Source organism: Phocoena sinus, chromosome 2 (genome assembly GCF_008692025.1).
Source record: "Phocoena sinus isolate mPhoSin1 chromosome 2, mPhoSin1.pri, whole genome shotgun sequence".
Classification (NCBI taxonomy): Eukaryota; Metazoa; Chordata; class Mammalia; order Artiodactyla; family Phocoenidae; genus Phocoena; species Phocoena sinus.
Genome location: NC_045764.1, coordinates 94,242,145 through 94,266,892, shown reverse-complemented (window position 1 = coordinate 94,266,892; position 24,748 = coordinate 94,242,145). Strand labels below are relative to the sequence as shown.

At 37.3% G+C, this 24,748-nt stretch overlaps 1 protein-coding gene across 1 annotated transcript in view; it reads right to left on the bottom strand.

Moving 5' to 3' along the window:
* Window positions 1–21,310, bottom strand: part of FSIP1 (fibrous sheath interacting protein 1) — a 213,529-nt gene extending 192,219 nt beyond the window's left edge. The window contains exons 1-3 of the mRNA XM_032623071.1: window positions 21,185–21,310; window positions 13,689–13,875; window positions 10,192–10,346 (exon numbers count right to left, since the gene is read on the bottom strand). Coding sequence (XP_032478962.1) covers window positions 10,192–10,346; window positions 13,689–13,875; window positions 21,185–21,310 — 468 coding nt within the window. The remainder of the gene's footprint in view (window positions 1–10,191; window positions 10,347–13,688; window positions 13,876–21,184) is intronic.
* Between the last annotated feature and the right edge of the window lie 3,438 nt (window positions 21,311–24,748).

Below are 24,748 nucleotides of genomic sequence, written 5' to 3'. Positions count from 1 at the left end.
AACATGGTTTCCAATCCTGTACATACAAAAAGAAAGTCAGATCATTTTTATTCCTTTAATTGGGGAATCTGTTAATGTTTCCTGTTCCCTCAAAATTCTGTCAATGAGTATTCCCAGATAGAGATGGACTATGTCTATCATTATATAATTACCTTGCTTAAAGTTTCTTAAGTTTCTGTTTAATGTTTCTATAACTAATGAGTAACCTAAAGATACATCATCAAATTACAGTTTCAGATATTTCAAAATTGATACTGTATTTTATTATGATTCCAGTTATAAGTTATATTTCCAAGCAAGTAAAAATTTGCTTTGAGATCCAAGAGAAATAACTGACAGACTAAATTTTCCTGCTAAAATTTACACAAATTATTACTCTAACTTTAAGCACTGCATTTATTTTTATAAATTTAATTTATTAATTTATTTTTGGCTGCATTGGGTCTTCGTTGCTGTGCATGTGCTTTCTCTAGTTGTGGTGAGCCAAGGCCACTCTTCGTTGCGGTACGCGGGCTTCTCATTGCAGTGGCTTCTCTTTGTTGCGGGGCATGTGCTCTAAGCTTGTGGGCTTCAGTACCTGTCGCTCATGGGCTCCACAACACAGGCTCAGTGGTTGTGGCACACGGGCTTAGTTGCTCCACAGCATGTGGGATCTTCCGGGACCGGGGCTAGAACCCATGTCCCCTGCATGGGCAGGTATATTCTTCCCACCAGGGAAGCCGCAGCACTGCATTTTATACATTGCTTTTTTCCACCCCAGTGGTCTTCATGGGAACCTTGTAAAAATGTATTCTTAATCACTTTATTATTAATTCATATCATTGCCTGGGAAATTTCCTAGGAATTCAGTCAACTAAACAAGGAGGAATTTTTCAAAAACAGCCAATCTGAAAGTAGGCATAGAGGGAACTTTCCTCAATATAATAAAGGTCATATATGACAAACCCACAGCCAACATCATCCTCAATGGTGAAAAACTGAATCCATTCCCACTAAGATCAGGAACAAGCCAAGGTTGCCCACTGTCACCACTATTATTCAACATTGTTTTGGAAGCTTTAGCCACAGCAATCAGAGAAGAAAAACAAATAAAAGGAATCCAAATCAGAAAAAAAGAAGTAAAGCAGTCACTGTTTGCAGATGACATGATACTATACATAGAGAATCCTAAAGATGCTACCAGAAAACTACTAGAGCTAATCAATGAATTTGGTAAAGTAGCAGGATACAAAATAAATGCACAGAAATCTCTTGCATTCCTATACACTAATGATGAAAAATCTGAAAGTGAAATTAAGGAAACACTCCCATTTACCACTGCAACAAAAAGAATAAAATATCTAGGAATAAACCTACCTAAGGAGACAAAAAAACCTGTATGCAGAAAACTATAAGACACTGATGAAAGAAATTAAAGATGATACAAATAGATGGAGAGATATACCATGTTCTTGGATTGCAAGAATCAACACTGTGAAAATGACTATACTACCCAAAGCAATCTACAGATTCAATGCAATACCTATCAAACTACCACTAGCATTTTTCACAGAACTAGAACAAAAAATTTCACAAGTTGTATGGAAACACAAAAGACCCTGAACAGCCAAAGCAATCTTGAGAAAGAAAAACTGAGCTGGAGGAATCAGGCTCCCTGACTTCAGACTATACTACAAAGCTATAGTAATCAAGACAGTACGGTACTGGCACAAAAAAGGAAATAGAGATCAATAGAACAGGATAGAAAGCGCAGAGATAAACCCACACACGTATGGTCACCTTATTTTTGATAAAGGAGGCAAGAATATACAATGGAGAAAAGACAGCCTCTTCAATAAGTGGTGCTGGGAAAACTGGACAGCTACATGTAAAAGAACGAAATTAGAACACTCCTTAACACCATACACAAAAATAAACTCAAAATGGATTAAAGACCTAAATGTATACCAGATACTATCAAACTCTTAGAGGAAAACATAGGCAGAACACCCTATGACATAAATCACAGCAAGATCCTTTTTGACCCACCTCCTAGAGAAATGGAAATAAAAACAAAAACAAATAAATGGGACCTAATGAAACTTAAAAGCTTTTGCACTGCAAAGGAAACCATAAAGAATACAAAGAGACAACCCTCAGACTGGGAGAAAATATTTGCAAATGAAGCAACTGACAAAGATAACCTCCAAAATTTACAAGCAGCACATGCAGCTCAATATCAAAAAAACAAAAAACGCAATACAAAAATGGGCAGTAGACCTAAATAGACATTTCTCCAAAGAGGACATACAGATGGCCAACAAACACATGAAAGAATACTGAACATCATTAATCATTAGATAAATCAAAACTACAATGAGGGCTTCCCTGGTGGCGCAGTGGTTGAGAGTCCGCCTGCCGATCCAGGGGACACAGGTTTGTGCCCCAGTCCGGGAAGATCCCACATGTCGTGGAGCGGCTGGGCCCGTGAGCCAAGGCCGCTGAGCCTGCGCATGCAGAGCCTGTGCTCCGCAACGGGAGAGGCCACAGCAGTGAGAGGCCCGCGTACCGCAAAAAAAAAAAAAAAAAAAAACTACAATGAGATATCAGCTCACATCAGTCTGAATGACCATCATCAAAAAATCTACAAACAATAAATGCTGGAGAGGGTGTGGAGAAAAGGGAACCCTCTTGCACCGTTGGTGGGAATGTAAATTGATACAGCCACTATGGAGAACAGTATGGAGGTTCCTTAAAAAATTAAAAATAGAACTACCATACAGCCCAGCAATCCCACTACTGGGCATATACCCTGAGAAAACCATAATTCAAACAAAGTCATGTACCACAGTGTTCACTGCAGCTCTATTTACAATAGCCAGGACATGGAAGCAACGTAAGTGTCCATCGACAGATGAATGGATAAAGAAGATGTGGCACATATATACAATGGAATATCACTGAGCCATAAAAAGAAACGAAATAGAGTTATTTGTAGTGAGGTGGATGTACCTAGAGTCTGTCATACAGAGTGAAGTAAGTCAGAAAGAGAAAAACAAATACCATATACTAACACATATATATGGAATCTTAAAAAAAAAAAATGGTCATGATGAACCTAGGGGCACGACAGGAATAAAGACGCAGACCTACTAGAGAACAGACTTGAGGACACAGGGAGGGGGAAGGGTAATCTGGGACAAAGTGAGAGAGTGGCATGGACATATATACACTACCAAATGTAAAGCCTATAGCTAGTGGGAAGGAGCCACATAACACAAGGAGATCAGCTTGGTGCTTTGTGACCACCTAGACGGGTGGGATAGGAAGGGTGGGAGGCAGGGAGATGCGAGAGGGAAGAGATATGGGGATATGTGTATAGCTGATTCACTTTGTTATACAGCAGAACCTAACACACCATTGTAAAGCAATTACACTCCAATAAAGATGTTGACAGATTGATTCAAGATGCGGAGTAGAAGCACGTGCTCTCACTCCCTCTTACAAGAACACCAGAATTACAACTAACTGCTGAAAAATCATTGACAGGAAGACACTGGAACTGACCAAAAAAGATACCCCACATCCAAACACAAAGGAGACGCCACAGTGAGATGGTAGGAGGGGTGCAATCACAATAAAATCAAATCCCATAACTGCTGGGTGGGTGACTCACAAACTGGAGAAACTTATACCACAGAAGTCCACCCACTGGAGTGAAGATTCTGAGACCCATGTCAGGCTTCCCAATCTGAGGGTCTGGCAACAGGAGGAGGAATTCCTAGACAATCAGACTTTGAAGGCTAGTGGGATTTGACTGCAGGACTTCAACAGGACTGGGGGAAACAGAGACTCCACTCTTGGAGGGCACACACAAAGTAGCGTGCTCATCGGGACCCAAGGGAAGGAGCAGTAGCCCCATAGGAAACTGAACCAGACCTACCTGCTAGTGTTGGACGGTCTCCTGCAGAGGTGGGGGTGGCTGTGTGTCACTGTGAGGACAAGGACACTGGCAGCAGAAGTTCTGAGAAGTACTCCTTGGCGTAAGCCCTCCCAGAGTCTGCCATTAGCCCAACCAAAGAGCCCAGGTAGGCTCCAGTATTGGGTCCCCTCAGGCCAAACAACAAACAGGGAGGGAACCCAGCCCCACACATCAGCAGACAAGTAGATAAAAGTTTTACTGAGCTCTGCCCACCAAAGCAACAGCCAGCTCTACCCACCACCAGTCGCTCCCATCAGAAAACGTGCACAAGCCTCTTAGATAGCCTCATCCACCAAAGGACAGACAGCAGAACAAAAAGAACTACAATCCTGCAGCCTGTGGAACGAAGACCACATTCACAGAAAGGTACACAAGATGAAAAGGCAGAGGGCTATGTACCAGATGAAGGAACAAGATAAAACCCCCCCAAAAAACTAAATGAAGTGGAGATAGGCAACCTTCCAGAAAAAGAATTCAGAATAATGATAGTGAAGATGATCCAGGACCTTGGAAAAAGAATGGAGGCAAAGATCGAGAAGATGCAAGAAATGTTTAACAAAGATCTAGAAGAATTAAAGAACAAACAGAGATGAACAACACAATAACTGAAATGAAAAATACACAAGAACGAATCAATAGCACAATAACTGAGGCAGAAAAACAGATAAGTGACCTGGAAGACAGAATGGTGGAATTCACTGCTGCAGAACAGAATAAAGAAAAAAGAATGAAAAGAAATGAAGACAGCCTAAGAGACCTCTGGGACAACATTAAAAGCAACAACATTCGCATTATAGGGGTCCCAGAAGGACAAGAGAGAGAGAAAGGAAACAAGAAAATATTTGAAGAGATTATAGTTGAAAACTTCCCTAACATGGGAAAGGAAATAGCCACCCAAGTCCAGGAAGTGTAGCGAGTCCCATACAGGATAAATCCAAGGAGAAACACGCCGAGACACATAGTAATCAAATTGGCAAAAATTACAGACAAAGAAAAATTACTGAAAGCATCAAGGGAAAAACGACAAATAACATAAAAGGGAACTCCCATAAAGTTAACAGCTGATTTCTCAGCAGAAACTCTACAAGCCAGAAGGAAGTGGCATGATATATTTAAAGTGATGAAAGGGAAGAACCTACAACCAAGATTACTCTAGCCGGCAAGGATCTCATTCAGATTCGATGGAGAAATCAAAAGCTTTACAGACAAGCAAAAGCTAAGACGATTCAGTACCACCAAACCAGCTCTACAACAAATGCTAAAGGAACTTCTCTAAGTGGGAGAAGAAAAAGACGTACAAAAGCAAACCAAAAACAATTAAGAAAATGGTATAGGAACATACATATCAATAATTACCTTAAATATAAATGAAATAAATGCTCCAACCAAAAGACACAGGCTTGCTGAATGGATACAAAAACAAGACCCATATATATGCTGTCTACAAGAGACACACTTCAGACCTAGGGAAACATACAGAATGAAAGTGAGGGGATGGAAAAAGATATTCCATCCCCTGAAGTAGCTATACTCATAACAGATAAAATAGACTTTAAAATAGAGAATGTCACAAGAGACAAGGAAGGACACTACATAATGATCAAGGGATCAATCCAAGAAGAACATATAACAATTATAAATATATATGCACCCAACAGAGGAGCACCTCAATACATAAGGCAACTGCTAACAGCTCTAAAAGAGGAAATCGACAGCAACACAATAATACTGGGGGACTTTAACACCTCACTTACACCAATGGACAGATCATCTAAACAGAAAATTAATAAGAAAACACAAGCTTTAAATGACACAATAGACCACACAGATTTAATTGATATTTATAGGACATTCCATCCAAAAACCACAGATTAAACTTTCTTTTCAAGTGTGCATGGAACATTCTCTAGGATAGATCACATCCTGGGTCACAAATCAAGCCTCAGTAAATTTAAGAAAACTGAAATCATATCAAGCATCTTTTCTGACCACAACACTATGAGATTAGAAATCAATTACAGGGTAAAAAACGTAAAAAGCACAAACACATGGAGGCTAAACAATACATTACTAAATAACCAAGAGATCACTGAAGAAATCAAAGAAGAAATCAAAAAATACCTAGAGACAAATGACAATAAAAACACGATGATCCAAAACCTATGGGATGCAGCAAAAGCACTTCTAAGAGGGGAGTTTATAGCTATGCAAGCCTACCTCAAGAAACAAGAAAAATCTCAAAGAAACAACCTAAAATTACACCTAAAGGAACTAAAGAAAGAAGAACAAAACCCAAAGTTAGAAGAAGGAAAGAAATCGTAAAGTTCAGAGCAGAAATAAATGAAATAGAAACAAGCAAACAATAGCAAAGATCATAAAACTAAAAGCTGGTTCTTTGAGAAGATAAACAAAACTGATATTAGCCAGACTCATCAAGAAAAAGGGGGAGAGGACTCAAATCAATAAAATTCGAAATGAAAAAGGAGAAATCACAACTGACACTGAAGAAATACAAAGGATTATAAGAGATTACTACAAAAAACTCTACGTCAGAAAAATGGACAACCTGGAAGAAATGGACAAATTCTTAGAAAGGTATAAACTTCCAAGACTGAACCAGGAAGAAAGAGAAAATATGAACAGACCAATCACAAGTAATGAAATTGAAGCTGTGTTTAAAAACCTTCCAACAAACAAAAGTCTAGAACTGGATGGCTTCACAGGTGAATTCTATCAAACATTTAGAGAAGAGCTAACATCCATCCTTCTCAAACTCTTCCAAAAAATTGCAGAGGAAGGAACACTCCCAAACTCATTCTATGAGGCCACCAGCACCCTGATACCAAAACCAGACAAAGATACTACAAAAAAAGAAAATTACAGACCAATATCACTGATGGACATAGATGCAAAAATCCTCAACAAAATACTAGCAAACAGAATCCAACAACACATTAAAAGGATCATACACCATGATCAAGTGGGATTTATCCCAGGGATGCAAGGATTCTTCAATATACGCAAATCACTCAATGTGATACACCATATTAACAAATTGATGAATAAAAACCATATGATCATCTCAATAGATGCAGAGAAAGCTTTTGACAAAATTCAACAGCCATTTATGATAAAAACTCTCCAGAAACTGGGCATAGAGCAAACCTACCTCAACATAAAAGAGGCCATATATGACAAACCCACAGCAAACATCATTCTCAATGGTGGAAAATCTGAAAGCATTTCCTCTAAGATCAGGAACAAGAGAAGGATGTCCACTCTCACCACTATTATTCAACACAGTTTTGGAAGTCCTAGCCCCAGCAATCAGAGAAGAAAAAGAAATAAAAGGAATACAAATTGGAAAAGAAGTAAAACCGTCACTGTTTGCAGACGACATGATACTATACATAGAGAATCCTAAAGATGACACCAGAAAACTACTAGAGCTAATCAATGAATTTGGTAAAGTTGCAGGATACAAAATTAATGCACAGAAATCTCTTGCATTCCTATACACTAATGATGAAAAATCTGAAAGAGAAATTAAGGAAACACTCCCATTTACCACTGCAACAAAAAGAATAAAATACCTAGGAATAAACCTACCTAGGGAGACAAAAGACCTGTATGTAGAAAACTATATGACACTGTTGAAAGAAATTAAAGATGATACTGACAGATGGAGAGATATTCCATGTTCTTGGATTGGAAGAATCAATATTGTGAAAATGACTATACTACCCAAAGCAATCTACAGATTCAATGCAATCCCTATCAAACTACCAATGGCACTTTTTACAGAACCAGAACAAAAAATCTTAAAATTTGTATGGAAACACAAAAGACCCCGAATAGCCAAAGCAGTCTTGAGAGGAAAAATGGAGCTGGAGGAATCAGGCTCCCTGACTTCAGACTATACTACAAAGCTACAGTAATCAAGACATTATGGTACTGGCACAAAAACAGAAATATAGATCAATGAAACAGGATAGAAAGCGCAGAGATAAACCCACACACATATGGTCACCTTATTTTTGATAAAGGAGGCAAGGATATACAATGGAGAAAAGACAGTCTCTTCAATAAGTGGTGCTGGGAAAACTGGACAGCTACATGTAAAAGAATGAAATTAGAAAACTCCCTAACACTATACACAAAAATAAACTCAAAATGGATTAAAGACCTAAATGTACACCAGACACTGTCAAACTCTTAGAGGAAAACATAGGAAGAACACTCTTTGACATAAATCACAGCAAGATCTTTTTAGATCCACCTCCTAGAGTAATGGAAATAAAAACTAAATGAAAAAATGGGACCTAATGAAACTTAAAAGCTTTTGCAAAGCAAAGCAAACTACAAACAAGACAAAAAAAACAACCCTCAGAATGGGAAAAAATATTTGTAAATGAATCAATGGCCAAAGGATTAATCTCCAAAATATATAAACAGCTCATGCAGCTCAATATTAAAAAAACAAACAATCAAATCCAAAAATGGGCAGAATAGACATTTTTAAATGTCTAGTAAATAGACATTTTTCCAAAGAGGACATACAGATGGCCAAGAAGCACATGAAAAGCTGCTCAACATCACTAATTATTAGAGAAATATAAATCAAAACTACAATGAGGTATCACCTCACACCAGTTATAATGGCCATCATCAGAAAATCTACGAACAACAAATGCTGGACAGGGTGTGGAGAAAGGGGACCTCTTGCACTGTTGGTGGGAATGTAAATTGATACAGCCACTAAGGAGACCCGTATGGAGGTTCCTTAAAAAACTAAAAATAGAATTACCATATGACCCAGCAATCCCACTACTGGGCATATACCCAGAGAAAACCATAATTCATGCCAATGTTCATTGCTGCGTTATTTACAATAGCCAGGTCAAGGAAGCAACCTAAATGCCCATTGACAGAAGAATGGATAAAGAAGATGTGGTACATATATGCAATGAAATATTAGTCATAAAAAGGAACGAAATTGGGTCATTTGTAGAGACGTGGATGAATCTATAGACCGCCATACAGAGTGAAGTCAGAAGAGAAGAACAAATATCATATATTAACACATATATGTGGAACCTAGAAAAATGTTACAGATGAACCAGTTTGCAGGGCAGAAATAGAGACACAGATGTAGAGAACAAATGTATGGACACCAAGGGTGGAAAGCAGCGGGGGTGGGGTGGGGGGTGTGTGATGAATTGGGAGATTGGAATTGACATGTATACACTGGTGTGTATGAAATGGAAGATTAATAAGAACCTGCTGTATAAAAAAATAAATAAAATAAAATTCAAAAAAAAACAAAAAAAGCATTTATAGTTTTGGCTTGCACATTCGGTGACCCCACCTGGAGTCTAATTTTGACTTTGATGTGAGATAGTAAGCTAAATTTATCTTATGTCCCTGCACTATTTAATTAGCCCATCCATTTGTTGTCATTCCACTTCTGCAATAAATAAATGTCCACTTAAAAAAAAAATACCAATCTGTTATTATAATGTTCCTTACCTTAAAAGTGCTCTCCTTTGCGGGGCAAAGTTCAAATATGAGCCAATGGCTATGCATCAAGTCAGTGCCAACATGTGGTCAACTTCCGCCCCTCAATACCACAGAGAATAAAAGGTCCAAGAAGGCCAAAGAGAGTTCATTGAGACAGAAGCAAATACAGCATGGTCACAGGCCACAAGCATTTTACAGCTCCCCAAAGACAGCCTGACCAGCATGTGAAATAGTCAACTTCCTGCTTGTTTGTCACAAAAGTTTACTCAAATAATAATGGTAACCAGGGGGGTTAAATTTTTGTGTATTTGTGTACTTATGTCCAAATTGTAAGCTCGCTGAAGAAAAAGCAGACATATATACTTGATGAAGGTAGGCACCAGATCCCTTTCTATTCCAGAGATGGAGGAGCCAGGCCTGACACTGGTGACAGAGGCCTATGGTGATGCCTGTCCACTGTCCATGGGGAATGAACATGCCCAGTGCAGTGCCTGAAATCTGGAATCCTGCAAAGTCACCTTCTCCAGTTCCAGAAAACTATCTCCCTCACTACCCCGCTCCCCCATACACACACATATACACACCACTGCCCTACCTCCACAAAATAAATTAAGGCAGGCCACACTAACACTTCCAGAGTCCATGCTTTTCTTACTCAGCTTAGAGGAAGTTGTTTCTCACATGTCAGCATAAGATTGTACAATTCTTACCTTAAGTTTTTCAAACAGCTTTATTCTCATTTCTAGACCTTGCTTCTTGATTTCTTTTTCTCTGTGTTGTCTCTTCACCAATATCTTATCAAGCCTCTTCATCTTCTGAATAGCATCTTGAAGTTGAGAATCTAATTCCTTTAATTCATATTCATCTATATATGTTGAAAGTAGGAATGAGCCTGAAGTTTAGTAAAATCATAAAGCCTTTTCCTTCTTGTTTTGTTTTTACTATTTGTTCTTTCATTCAACAAATGTTTATGGCTGATGGTAATAACTAACACTGGTGTCATGTATCTTGGTTTACAAGGTGCTTTCACATATTTTTTTCACATAATTATCTAACAACCCTGTGAAACAGACATTTACCTCTATTTTACGGTTGAGATAACTGGGTCCTTTCAAATAGCTAATAAATTATAGCACTGAATTCAGAAGTGGATCTCGTATGATTTTAAATCCCAAATTCTTTCTCCTTCATTCTGCTATACTTTCTATATTCATAACTAACAAATAAAGAATAAGACAAAGACCCTATCCTAAAGCTGCTTCAGACTAACTGAAAGAGAAGTCATGTACACAAATAGCTACAGTAAAATGTAGCATGTCATAGAGACAAAGAGTGATTCCAATGTGTTAGAAACAAATTCAGAAAAGTACACAGTGTTTCTTAACACCTTTAATCTATGCCTCTCCCATTTGTTCTATTTTCCTAAAGTACCTAAAAATGTTCTCGAATTGTGGATAATTGATAGTAACTTATTTGAAATTAGGAACTCTTTAGAACTTCTGTCATTCAAGTTTTAACTTACCATTATGAATAATAATATTAATAATTATCACTATGATTAATGATAATATTAATAATAGCAGCTAACATTTAGAGTTACCTGATAGGCACAGTCTTAAGTGCTTTTTTACATTCATTATCTCATGTAATCTTCACCGTAAACCAGCAAGATGGTATATTGTAACGGAGTTACATATATGTCCGAGATATATCATCTTATAACTAGTAAATGCCAGAGTCAGTTTCCACCCGACCTGTCTGACTGCAGAGCCAAAGCTCTTCACCACCAGGAGATACTTCCTCTGTAAGGTCTGATGAAAGATGATAATCTGGCAATGAGCATAAATGCTCAAGTTCTAAAGTCTCAGCCACCCCAGCTTAGATCATTAGAAATGGCATATTATGCAAAGAAAAGCCAAGTTTTGCAACTTTTGAAAATACAGAGCCCAGTGATGTTTCCCTATAATGTATATCACTTCTTCTTAAAAGAAAAGGAGATATGTTTCGAGGGAATAAGCTTAGCCAAAAACAATACTAATCTTACTAATAAGGAGACCCTACGAATCATATGGCTCACATACATCGAATGCAACAGCCTCTAGTTCTAATTCCCAACCACCAGCCCCAGCATTCTCAGGCCCCATTGTACATGGGTGGTCTATCCAGCAGACATTTTGAAGTAACTCTTGCATTATGGAAACAGTATAAACAAATACATTGTAAATGGGGCCAATAGCTAATCTCAACTCTAATACCTTGTTTCCTAATAACTGTAATCCTGAGTCACCTGGCCCTAGAGCTGATCTCATCCCAAACATACTCTAAATCAGCAGTTCACAAAGTTTATGAGCTCAGCTTCCCTTTACAGTTTATAAATTATGGAGAACCCAAAGTACCTTTTATTTATGTGAGTTACATCTATTGATAATTACCATATTAGAAATCAAAACTGAAAAATATTATATGTATTTATTTATTCATTTTAAAATAATAAACATGGTATTACTAATTACATTCTAACATAAATATAACACTTTTATAACAACCAAATTTTCCAAAAAATATATTGAGAAGAATGGCAATATTTTAAATTTCTAGTATCTGGATTAACAGAAGACAGCTGGATTCTCATCTCTGCTTTAAAGCCAATCTATTGTAACCTGTTACTCAGTTAAAGTATTGACTATATGAAGAAAATCTGGCCTCGTACAGTAGTTGGAAAGGGGAGGAGAAATTTAATACCCTTTTCAGATAATTGTGGATATTCTTCCTTGATACTAATATCAAAACTGGACAAGGGGGTAGTTTCTTAAAGGTTAGTTGTAATGTGAAATCTGTAACCCTATCGGTGAGCTTTTTGTATTTGTTTCATAAATCCATGGATCTTTCATTTGAATGGATCTTTTATCCTGCATTGCTTATTTGGAAAATAGTGGTTCACTGAATTATGCAGACCTTTAAATATTAATTATTTCAGTATACAATATGAAAAAATCACATGTGTTAATACCGTCACCAATTTTTATCAGAAAAGTCTAAGTACTGGGAAGCTGTAAAGCTCATGTTGACATACACAAATTTTCCAAGATTCTAATTTTTCACTTGAAAGCTGAAATTTTATCATTGACATAAAATACTGTCAGTTGTTTTCCTTGAAATAACAGGCCCAGTTCATTTTTTTTTAAATGTCTGCCAAATATCTAAGTCTGAATGGTAATAGATGATCTGTCACTCATTCTTTCTAGTAAAAATGGTGTCCCATTAAAAAGTGGCCAGTTCAGCTCTCAAATTATCACACCAGTACTTTTCCTCAACACAAACTTCACATTTTGGCACACAGCAGAATCGCTGTATATGTACCTACCATTTCACCACACAGGATATTAAAAAGATGTGTACTCAAAGGTCAAGATTAAATAGAATTTAAATTTTTTACTGCTCCATCAAGGACACTCTTGCGTGACACTGGCTATTTCTTTTCTCTGCCCATGCCAGGTCTTGACGAACACAATGACTATTAGTACAATTTGATGCCATTCATTGCCTTGATTCACGCTAAAGCACCAGCAATTTTACCCACCATTGCTTTTGTACCATCAGTGAAACCAACAATTCAGTGGGCAAAAAGGCAAACAGCATTATTTCAATATTATAATGAATCATATCACTGATATATCAGTATTATGATGAAAGTAGTTTTGACTTTGCAGAGTTCCTAAAAGGGTCTCAGGGCCCAGGGCTCTTTCAGTCCATGTTTTGAGAACTGCTGTTCTAATTCACTCTGATCAGTATTAATTAATACCAGTATTAATACCCATGAAATAATGGAGTCTCTTAAAATCCAGAAGTTATTAAGATCAAATGGGATTATCCCTTAAAAGGCATTTATAAATTACAGGATATATTCTACTGTACAATTTTCAAAAATATCAATAAATCATGTCATAAAATGCAGAAATACTTCCTACTTGATTAATGTAAAATGACTACAATAACAATTTTATTAAATGACATATTTTATTATTTTTCTAAGTGTATTTAAGAACTCTTAATATTCTTATAAATGAAAACTGGTGATTTGCTTGCTCACAAAAAAAGTCTCTTTTTTTATTATTTCTATTTAGCAGATAAAATAAATATGTAATTCTAATATTTTAACTATAGCATCAGTAATTATCATTAGCCAATCACCAAGTGATTATCCTACCTGAACATTCAGGGATTATCTGATGCTGAACCAAGTTCGAATTTTCATCTGATCCCTCTTCAGCCAGTTTTATTTTCTCAGAGTAGTTTTCCCCTTTATCATCATTACTGTTTCTACCTTCCTCTGTATTACTACTGCCTTCTGAGTGGCCTTCTTTACCAGAGTTCAGATTGATTGCAGTATCAACCTAAAAATTATTTCCAAAGAAACAGTTTTCAAAAGTAAAAGTAAAAAAAATTTTTTTTAATTTTAAATTTCTAGACTATTTTAACTCTAATGTAAGTATATGTGAGGACATATATGTATACAGTAGCATTAAATGATTCTAGAAATATGACACTTAATTAAATGTAATTTAAATACACAATTACATTTAATAACATTTGCACCAAAGTAATATGCACCACTCTCCAGCAATTTCTAGCAATAATAGAGAAGCGTCAGGAATCAGTCCCAAAGAGAACTGCTCTCTGCCAAGCTCTGGGGTTGAAGCATGATGGCCCCTGCTCTCTGAGCTTACCCTCAGATGGAGAGTCAAGGGTCTAGAGCTGGGCTGTCCAATACAATAGCCACTCGCCACATGTGGCTACTGAACAGCTGCAAAGTGAACAGGCTGAACTGCGACGTGCTTCTAATGGAGTTCTTCAAATCATAACCATGTGCTTTGCTGAATAATTTATTTTTACACTATTCACAGTTTTTCTATTTCATTTTGGTTTCTCTTTCCATTTTAGCAAAGTTCATTTTGAATACACCAGTTTGGTGCAGCTGTGTTTTCCTGAGAGAGAACAGGAAAAGACATCCATGGCTGCACCAGGAAAAAACAGACATCATAGGGCCCTGAGGGCTGTGCTTGGCAATAAGAGTCACAGTGGAGGTGAACACAGCCCATGGGAGAGGCAAAACCTCAGGGAAAGCAGGTCAGCCACTGCTGAGACGAGTACCTTTCCCCTCCAACGGAGGGACTGTCTGCTCCAGCCCTTCAGGGGTCAGTCCTTAGAGACTTTTATGGTCATGGTCCACACCCCACCACTGTAATCTGTGCGCCCTTGTGAATCTCCAGCGCCCTTGTGAATCTCCAGGACAGAAGATAGACGGTGCTGAGAATTAATCTGTCAGGGACCCAGGACTGCATGAGCATCTACGTTCACCTGAACTAGGACATGAGTCCCAGCAGAAATGAGCTGAGCCAGTGGTATAAAAATCATAGCCAACATTGACTGAGGCATTATTATCAACCAGGTCCTGTGCTAAGTACTTTAGACACACTACCTCGTTCACGCCTCACAATGATACAGGCATTACTACCCGGATATAACACAGAAGAAAACAGATCCAGTATGGAATGAAACTAGTGGAGACCCAATTTATAATAAGCAAAACAATGCTTACTTTATGTGATCTTGGAGGTGTTAAAGAAGGTTCCCTGTTGAAAAATATTCTTCTGTCAAAGACAGGGTAAAGCCTAAAATTCCATAATATCCAGTAAATCCTTAAGGCTATATAGTTCTGTGAAAATGCTGAAATTGCTAGAAGAGGTCACACGAGCCCTGTCAGTAATTTATATCTTGGCATAAATGAATCTAGCTGACCTTTCCCTGAGAATGGGTTTTTACACAGGGGAAACATAAGTAGACATTAGCAACATACTCGGATACCACACTTCAGGATACACGAAGATCTTTCACATATATCATCCCATATGACCCTAACTCTTAAGATGAGCGGGAAGCAATGAGGCAGAAAAAGATGAAACTAGAGAACAAAAGACAAATATTGCCCATTTCACAATTTTACCCGTAGTTCCCCACCCCACTAGCACCAACCATATCCCCCATCCCGTTGCCCAGTGGCCTCTCTATTCCCAGCCCTCCTGATCTTCTACACTGTGGCCTAAGTGTATGATTTTTCTTTCTTCTTTATTCTCAAAGCCACATTCAATCTCCATTTTTCATTGCTCTGTGTCCCCCACTTCATACCTCCATGTTAGTCCAGGAAAGGTAAATAGCCTATAAAAACCCTTCCTAGCAATTAGATCCCTACCTGAAAGCCATGAGATTTTTACACCAATTCCAACTATTGGCTCATTCAAGAAAAATATTCAGAAGTAAAAATAAACCAAAATTCTTAGAATGAGAAATATATCATTACTACAGAAATTTCATTAAAACTCTAGCATTTTTTTTTTTTTTTTTTTTTTTGCGGTACGCGGGCCTCTCACTGTTGTGGCCTCTCCCGTTGCAGAGCACAGGCTCCGGACGCGCAGGCTCAGCGGCCATGGCTCACGGGCTCAGCCGCTTCGAGGCATGTGGGATCTTCCCGGACCGGGGCACGAACCCGTGTCCCCTGCATCGGCAGGCGGACTCTCAACCACTGCGCCACCAGGGAAGCCCCAAAACTCTAGCATTTTAAACTCACTTTCTGCTATACAGAAATTTGGGGTAAGAAATTAATAAAAGACAAATGAGCAATAAAACTAATCAAAATACCAGGATTTATTTATTATTTAGACAATCTATAAGGTTTTATAGACATTGAATCATTTGCAGTCAACAGTCAACCTGCAGCATACCTGTGGCTTTCTTCCGCAACCTAAGGTGAAACTTACTGATTTTCCATGAATTTGATTAAGACAAATCACAACTTTTAGGAAGTCTTGCTTTTGCTATAAGTATCAAAGTCCCTGTTGGTTAATAAATATGCTAGAGTTTGACCTATAGCTTAGTGGGTTCAAATAAAATCTGACTTGAAGTGATTGCTGATATTTCACTTTTAAATAAGCCCTGAATGAAGTAATATTAATCTATGTTTTAAAACATGTGCATCAATATTGTGAAGTTGCTACTTAAAAAAAAAATCATCACCCAGGAATATGGAAGCAGAAATACTAAGGCTTTGCTACCCTAATATCTGTCAGGTCTTTGTATATTACCCTACCTACATAAAATGGTAAAACTGTCGTTCTAAATTTGTTGAACACGTATTATGTGAATATCTACTATGTACCCGACTTTACACTGAATCCTGTGAATAAAAACATGGGAAGGACTAACCAATTAGGTTAAAGAATTGAGGCCAATTAGCTAAGATGTACTGAATACCTACTAGGTGCTAGTCACTTCTAAAACCTGTAGATATTTCATCTCATTTTATCCTCAAAACATGCTTATGGGGTGGATAGTATTATTACACCTTTGAACAGATGAGGAAACTGGCACAGAGAGTTGAAGTAGTTTGCCCAAAATCACATAAAATATGGTCATCAGAGCCTATTTTGAACCATGACTCCAGAGTTTAGGCTTATAATCACAAAGCTTGAGACTAAAGAATCTAAAATTGTTTTTAGATTCCAGTTTGGGCTATATGGAAAACTGAATAAACTGAAACCTTCCATCTACTTACAAATGCATAGGTAAGTTCACAAGAACCCTGGGGAAACTGCCAATGAACAGAAATTAAAAGGAAAGTGAAAGCTGAAATAGGAACCTTGTAAATCCTTAAAGCAGCTGCCCTAGTGGGGATGGGGTAGGAGCAACAAGGACAGGCAAATGAGGAAGTGCTGGCCTCAGAAAGCTATGGGCTTGGGCTTTAACACCCACACAGAGCTAAGAAACTAAGCCTTGGGACCATGCAAGACAAGATGGAGAGGAACCTTCCCTCTCCTGCTCCATGAAGCTGGATCCCTCAAAAAGGTGCCTCCTTGGTGAGAGGGCAGACTAGAAAAGTACATCTATCCAAAAGCACAGGATACAAACAAAAAATGTGTCTGGGTTCCAAGTGGGAAATCGTCTTCCCTGAGAATGTGCAACCACAGGGTCATGCTTCATGTGGGTTTGGATTCCAATTTATGTTATTCATATCCTCTGGAATGCTTAAAGATCAAAAATTAGCACACACACAAAAAAGATTCATGCCAGTGATATCTCTGAGGCATTTGGTAGAAGCAAACAGAAACTGCTCTGGAAGGTATAGTTGCTCTGGAAGGTATAGTTTATCAGGCTCCATAAAATTCCCAAAATTAAAACTTACATTCTAAAAGGTCAAAAGCCATGAATACATGACCAATAATAAGCAAGAATCAGAATAAACAAAAGAACTTAAGATATTAAAAAGTTGATAAAGATAATCATATAAATAGTTTTAATGGGTATAAAAAAAGAACCCCAAAAACACAAGATCAAGGTATTGCAAAGAACAGATGGATTTGAAAATAAACTAAAACGAACTTCAAGAAATTAAAAATACATCATTAAGCTTAAAAATTCAATGGATGGATTAAAGAGCAGATTTGACATAGTGTAAGAATTCAAAATTAGAAAATGTTAAAAATTCCCCAGCATGAAGCACAGAGAAATAAATGAATTTTAAAAAAAATTTTTTAAGAGACATGAAGGATAGAAGAGAAAGGTTCAACAGACATTTAACTGCACTTTGAGGATGACAAAATAGAAAAAAAATGCAGGCAATATTTGAAACATGTGAAAACACAATGGCTAAGAAGTAAAAAAAAAAAAAAAAGAAACATACAAGTCCTTATATTGAAGAAGTACTAGTCTCCAGAAAGATAAATAAGTCCATACCTAGGTGAATAATAGATACCAAAGACACAGGGAAAAAAAATAAAGCAACCAGAGGAAAATATCTAAACTAGACAACCCACACTGGAATGAATACTGGGTTTACAAAAGCCTTCTCACTGGCAACAAGAGAGGCCACAAGTATCTAAAACATAAAACTATAAAACTTTCAGAAGAAAAAATAGGAAAAAATCTTTGGGAATTTGGGTTAGACAACGGGTTCTTAGATACAACCAAACAACACAATCCTCAAAAGAAAAAAAAAATTGATAAATTGCACTTAAAATTTTAAATGCTCTTTAAAAGACAGTTAAAAGAATGAAAAGTCAAGCTATAGACTGGGAGGAAATATTTGCAAACCATATATCTGACAAAAAACTCTATCTAGAATATATAAAGAACTCTCAAAAGTCAACAATAAGTAAACAAACACAACTTAGAGTGTAAGTCAGAAAAACAAATTGTATATTAACCCATATATGTGGAATCTAGAAAAATGGTACAGATGAACCAGTTTGCAGGGCAGAAATAGAGCCACAGGTGTAGAGAACTAACGTATGGACACCAAGGGGGGAAGCTGGGGGTGGTGGGATCAACTGCGAGACTGGGATTGACATATATACCCTAATATGTATAAAATAGGTAACTAATGAGAACCTGCAGTATAGCACAGGGAACTCCACTTCGCTGTACAGCAGAAACTAACACAACATTGTAAAACAACTATACCCCAATTAAAAAAAGATTTTTTTGAACATATACTTTCCAAAAAAGATATGTGGATTGCAAATAAGCACATAAAAATATACTTAACATTATTAGTCACCAAGGAAATTCGAGTTAAAACCACAATGAAATACTACTGTATACCTATTAGAATGGCTTAAAAAAAAAAAAAACTGACAATATCAACTGCTGGTGAGGATGCAAAGCAGCCGGAACTCTCATACATTTCTGGTGGGAATAGAAAACAGCTTGACAGTTTCTTATAGTTAAACATACACTTACCATACAACCCAGCAATCCCACTCCTAGGTATTTACCCAAAAGAAGTAAAAACCTATTTCCCAACACATCCCCAAAATCAGTATGCAAATATTTACAGCAGCCTTATTCATAATCACCAAAATCTGCAAACAACCCAAATGTTCCTGACTGGGGAATGAATAAGCAACCTGTGGTTTACCCACACAATGGAACAGTACTAGCCATAAAAAGGCTTGAACTACTGATACAAGCAACAACATAGATGTGTCTCAAATGCATTGCGTCAACAGACAAAAGGCAGATGCAAAAGCTACATATTTTTTTAAATTCCATTCATGCGGAATGGAATTAAACCTTCTGGAAAAGGAAAAGCTATTGGGACAGAGAACAGATCAGGAGTTTCCAGGGATTAAGAGTAGGAGAGATTGTTTATAAAGGGGCAGCATGAGGGAATTGAGAGGTAATGATGGAACTGTTCTATATCTTGATTGTGATAGTATCACTCTACACATTTGCCAAACTCAGAACTATATACCAGAAAAGAGTGAATTTTACAGTATGTAAAATTTTTAAATTAGAAGCAAAGAAGTCAATGAGATACAATGCTAATAGATGGGAAGATTTAATTTCATAAAGTTAGAAATTCTCTCCAAATTAATCTATCAATTCAAAGCAATTTTAATCAAAACCCCAACAGTATTTTTCACAGGACCTGAAGTGTTCTGAAATATAAAAACAACAAAAAGCCAAGAATAGCTAGGACAGTCCTAGAAAAGAATATGATGGGAAGAACCATCCCACCAGATATCAAGAATTATTACAATGCTACAAGAGTTAACACACAGTATAGTAATGATGCAGGATTAGATGAAACAAAACAGACAGCTAAGCTAGAAACTGTATTTTACAAAGCTGCTTGCAGGTTGGGCTCTGGATGCGTGTTAGTTTCATCAAAATAGGTACATCTGCACAAAAGTTTTACCACAGAAATGAGGTAGAAGCCATCTTGCTAAGCTCCTGATACGAAATTGACAAGAAATATCAAAGGCAGTCATCTCTGCATGTCTAGTCACCAGTTTTGTGGTGCTGAGGGATGTGTAGCAGTGTCAGAAGCAGCAACACAAAAGCAGCAGCTTTCAGGTCTCTGGATTTTGGATATGGTGGTGTGACCTGGGAACCAATAATCCAAGGGAAGTCCCCTCGCATGATTTCACTGGCCTTCCATTGATTTTTGAGGAACTGAATTTCTTGTATTCAATCCCTTTCTGCTGGAAATGTCTAGAAGGCTTTCTATTTCCAGCATTAAATCATGATAGACAAAAACTCTAAGAGTTACATAATGCAGAGTCTAGTGCATAAGTCAAAAGAATAAGTGAGAAAGGCTTCACAGACTTGCAAGAAAATTTTTCACCATAAATTTCAAAATTTTTGTTTCCCACAACCTTAAAATAAATTATCCCCCATCACAGAGGGAAAAACAGATTCTTTAAAAAACGTCAAGCTTAGATATTTTAAGAAAAGAAAAAGAGACCAGGTAATGTACCTACTAAACATATACCACGTGGTTTTTATCCAAACTCTATTTTTTAAATTACTGAATCTTTTTCATAATAAGAGTCAATGGTGGCATAGTAGACGTTGGAATACAAAGCTTTCTTATGAAAGAAGAAAAGTTAATAAATGAGCATTAACAAAGTACAATCGTGAAAAAATAAACCACAACTCCCCCCTAAGAAAAAAGAGGAGAAGGTAAAGAAGGAAACAGTATTTTCACATTAAAAGATCTAAAGTAAAATCCAAGAAATCTATGAGTGCTCCCAGAACACACCCTTTAAAGATGAACCTTAGAATGGGATGTTAACAACAGTCTTGGTTTATCAATTGCTAGAGATCAGAAGAAGTAGTTTATATCATTTCTAAACAGCATAGTACCTTGAAGGATGCTGGTTCCGGTGAGAGCACCTCCAAAGAAGCATTTGAACCTCTGCTCCCATGACGGGTTCTTGAATTTGAGGCTGGTTTTGAAATTCCATCTAAGTTTCCCTTTATAATATCCATTGATCTCCTGAAACAAGCAAACAAAATTTCAAGCAAGTTATGACTTGTATGTTTAAATGTTTCATCAGTGTTAATAGGCAGTGAACTCAGAGCCTTTGTTATAAGGATTATGTCACTACCAAAGTCACAGTACCCTAATTTCATCAAAAGATGTCTGTGTCCATGGATCATTACATCTTATGTCACCATAGGTGCAAAAAACATGCTTCCAGGATGTCAGATTCTGAAAGTGGCTAAAAAAGAATGCAGACGTGAACACCACCTCAATGGCCTTCTGTGCCTCCAAGAGAAACAGTTACTGTGGCCTTGGCCTAAGAAGACACTTACGGAGCACCACACCCCTCGGCCAAGATTCATGCTTCATTGTAATAATCTGCCAAGGCCTCTACTTTCTTCGGGTTTTACCTTCCTTATTCTAGCTCAGCCTTCAGCCAGGGCTCCCTCTCAGCTCTGATTTTTCCTCTCCTCCTTGGTACTGCATTTTCATGGAGTACTTATCTCCAGGTGACCACACTCTTCTATCAACCCTCCCCTTCTAAAACCCATGATTCTACTTCTGCCTCGAAACAACAGAGAACCGAACCTACTCTCTCTACTAGAGGACCGGCTTTCACTATCTGGATACACATTGCCAATCTCTTTAACTATTTTTCATGTGACACCGTCCACAAGACTCTCACCAGTCTGGCTGCTCTATTCCTAGGACTATTTCCTGAAGCAGGAAATAGTAGGCAGGATGGTTTAAACTAGTGGGAAAACTTGGGCACTGCTGGCACTTTGCTTCCAAACTGTGCCCTTGGTCAGGACCATTCCAAATATGTTCCGTAATGCTTGGGGTATCATGCATGCCAAATAAAGTGGAAGAAAGAGAGAGAATTTCATAGCTTGACTTCTCAATACTTAGCTTTACATGTGAATGGATATCTTCCAACAAATTCTTTCCTAAATTCCTATCAATTATAAATTAAACCATTTCTCTCATAACAGAATGAAGAAAGGCAATTGCCTCTGGCCCAGCAAGTGTAACAATGTCCCTTTCTTACCCTAAAAAATGACTCATCTTTCTTTCTTTTTTGAACAGCTGAGGCAGAGTCCAAGGAAGCTTTGGACACAGGAGGAAGCCCAATCATGAACAACCCCACGCTCCTCCAAGGCACCCAGAGCAGTAATATGATTTACCCTCCAACCATTCAGTGTGCCAAAGCTGAGGCTTAAAGGACAGTAGGTCAACTCTTTCCATCTCAGCAAATGAAAAAGGCAGTGATCTCAACATTACTCAAACTCTGCAAAAGGGTTTTTGGCTCACTCAGGAAGGCACTGACATTATTATTGTGGGATGACGGATCGCCCTGGCCCGTCACGTCACCATCAAAAAGCTTAAGTCACTGAAAGGCCAAATGTCTTGTAACGCCCTAAACAGCCTGTCAGGGGAGACTTATTGTGGCTAACAGAGGGAGCAATGAGATGGAAGCCTGTGCAGAGCCAGTATAATACATGTCAATAAAGGGAGAGGCACAGGGAACCACCAATGGCATGGATCAACTAAAAGGCTCCAGAAATCTTTAGATTAGTTTTAGAAATAGGTCTGTTCTATTATGTTTGCTCATGAAAATAATAAATAAAATACAGTTTCCAGGATGGGTAGGGTTGTAACTAACAATCTTATGAATTTGGCCATGTAGAATAAAGTATGGATAAAGGATACTGAATTAGGAACTTAAAGATGTTTTTGAGTATTTGAGAAGAAATCTCAATAGCCAGAGAGAAATTCCACAAGAAAAATAAAGCATTGTACAAGAAAACAATCAAATGATAATACTTATATAAGTACTGAATTTAACCAAACACTGTGCCTTAATTACATTGAGTGTATGTGAGGAGGAGTATGTAAAAGAAAAGGTAGTATAAAAAGTCTAATCTGTCCTAATAGGAAATCAAAGAGAATATCCAAAACTTGATAAAGCCAAACAGTAGTTAAATAAACACAATAGTTAAATAAGTCCCAAGATATTTGCCCCTGAAGGACGTGACTAGAGACTGCTTTTTTTTTATTGTAAATGTTACAGTACAGTTTGACATATTTTACTATATTACTTTAATAAAAGTTTAAAAAATTAATAATAAATAAATATAAAATATGGAATCTTCAGGGGACTGGAAGGAAACATAGAGCTAATTTATATAATAATGAGGTTAATGACTTACTAAGCAGCATATCAGAGCATAAGTCAAACAGGATGAAACTAATAGATTTGATTACATAATATTTAATGCTCTTGAGTATCAAACCTAAAAAGGAACTCTAAATTAAATTAAAAGGTACATGAGAAAATGGAGAAAATATATGCAATACAGATAACATACAAAAGGTTAATACATTTACACATTTAAAGAGCTCTTACCAATCAACAAGGGAAAGAAACATTCCAATAGAAAACTGGCTGGGGCATAGACAAGGAAGGAAAGAAGGAGGAAGGAAGTCAACACCTTGTTTAAAAAAACAAGTCCAATTTCTCTAATTAAAGAAATATACAGAGAGGAACCTGAAAGATGATCACAAGTCAAAGAAGTAACAGTGGTAGATTCTGGGTTGGTAGGTTCATGGATGTTCTTGTGTCTTTTTTCACCTTTTGCTTATCTGTATTTTCTGGTTTTCTATTAATCTTAAATTCATAATTAAAGAATTTATTTACTGAAGAAAATTTTCTGGAATATATTAAAGTATACTCAAAAATAAATAAAAATCACCCAATATTCTCCACCCTGAGGTAAACATTGCTCGCTAAACATTTCCTTTCCATTTTTGCTTTTTATGTCTTTTCAACAAAATTGGATTCATATATTTCTCACTTAACATCACATGATAAACATTTTCTTATTACATTACAGATACTTCTAAAATAGAATATTATTTACTTCTTGATATTCCATTAAATACATGGATATATGACCAGATTCTAAATTCTAACAAATCACTACTAAAACATACCAGCTTTTCATAACATTCATTTCAAGCAAGATTAATTTAAACTTTTTCAGAGAAATGCAACCACCATGAATGGTTTAAAACCAAAATGGAGTACAGGGATGTGATGTTAGAGAAGTATAGGAACCTGCTCTCCATGGGTGAGGATACCTTCCTTCCAGAATACCTTATCCAACCACAAGGTTTAGAGTCCTTCATTTGTAGAATGTCTCCTGGTATCTTCTGCTTCCTACAATAGGGTTTCAGTTTGCAACGTTTCAGGAAAGATTGGGAGTTTGTGGGTAAAATTTTTTTTTTTTTTTTGCCTCTAGCTGTTGTGGCTTCTCCCATTGCGGAGCACAGGCTCCGGACGCGCAGGCTTAGTGGCCATGGCTCATGGGACCAGCCGCTCCGCGGCACGTGGGATCTTCCCGGACCGGGGTACGAACCCGTGTCCGCTGTATTGGCAGGCG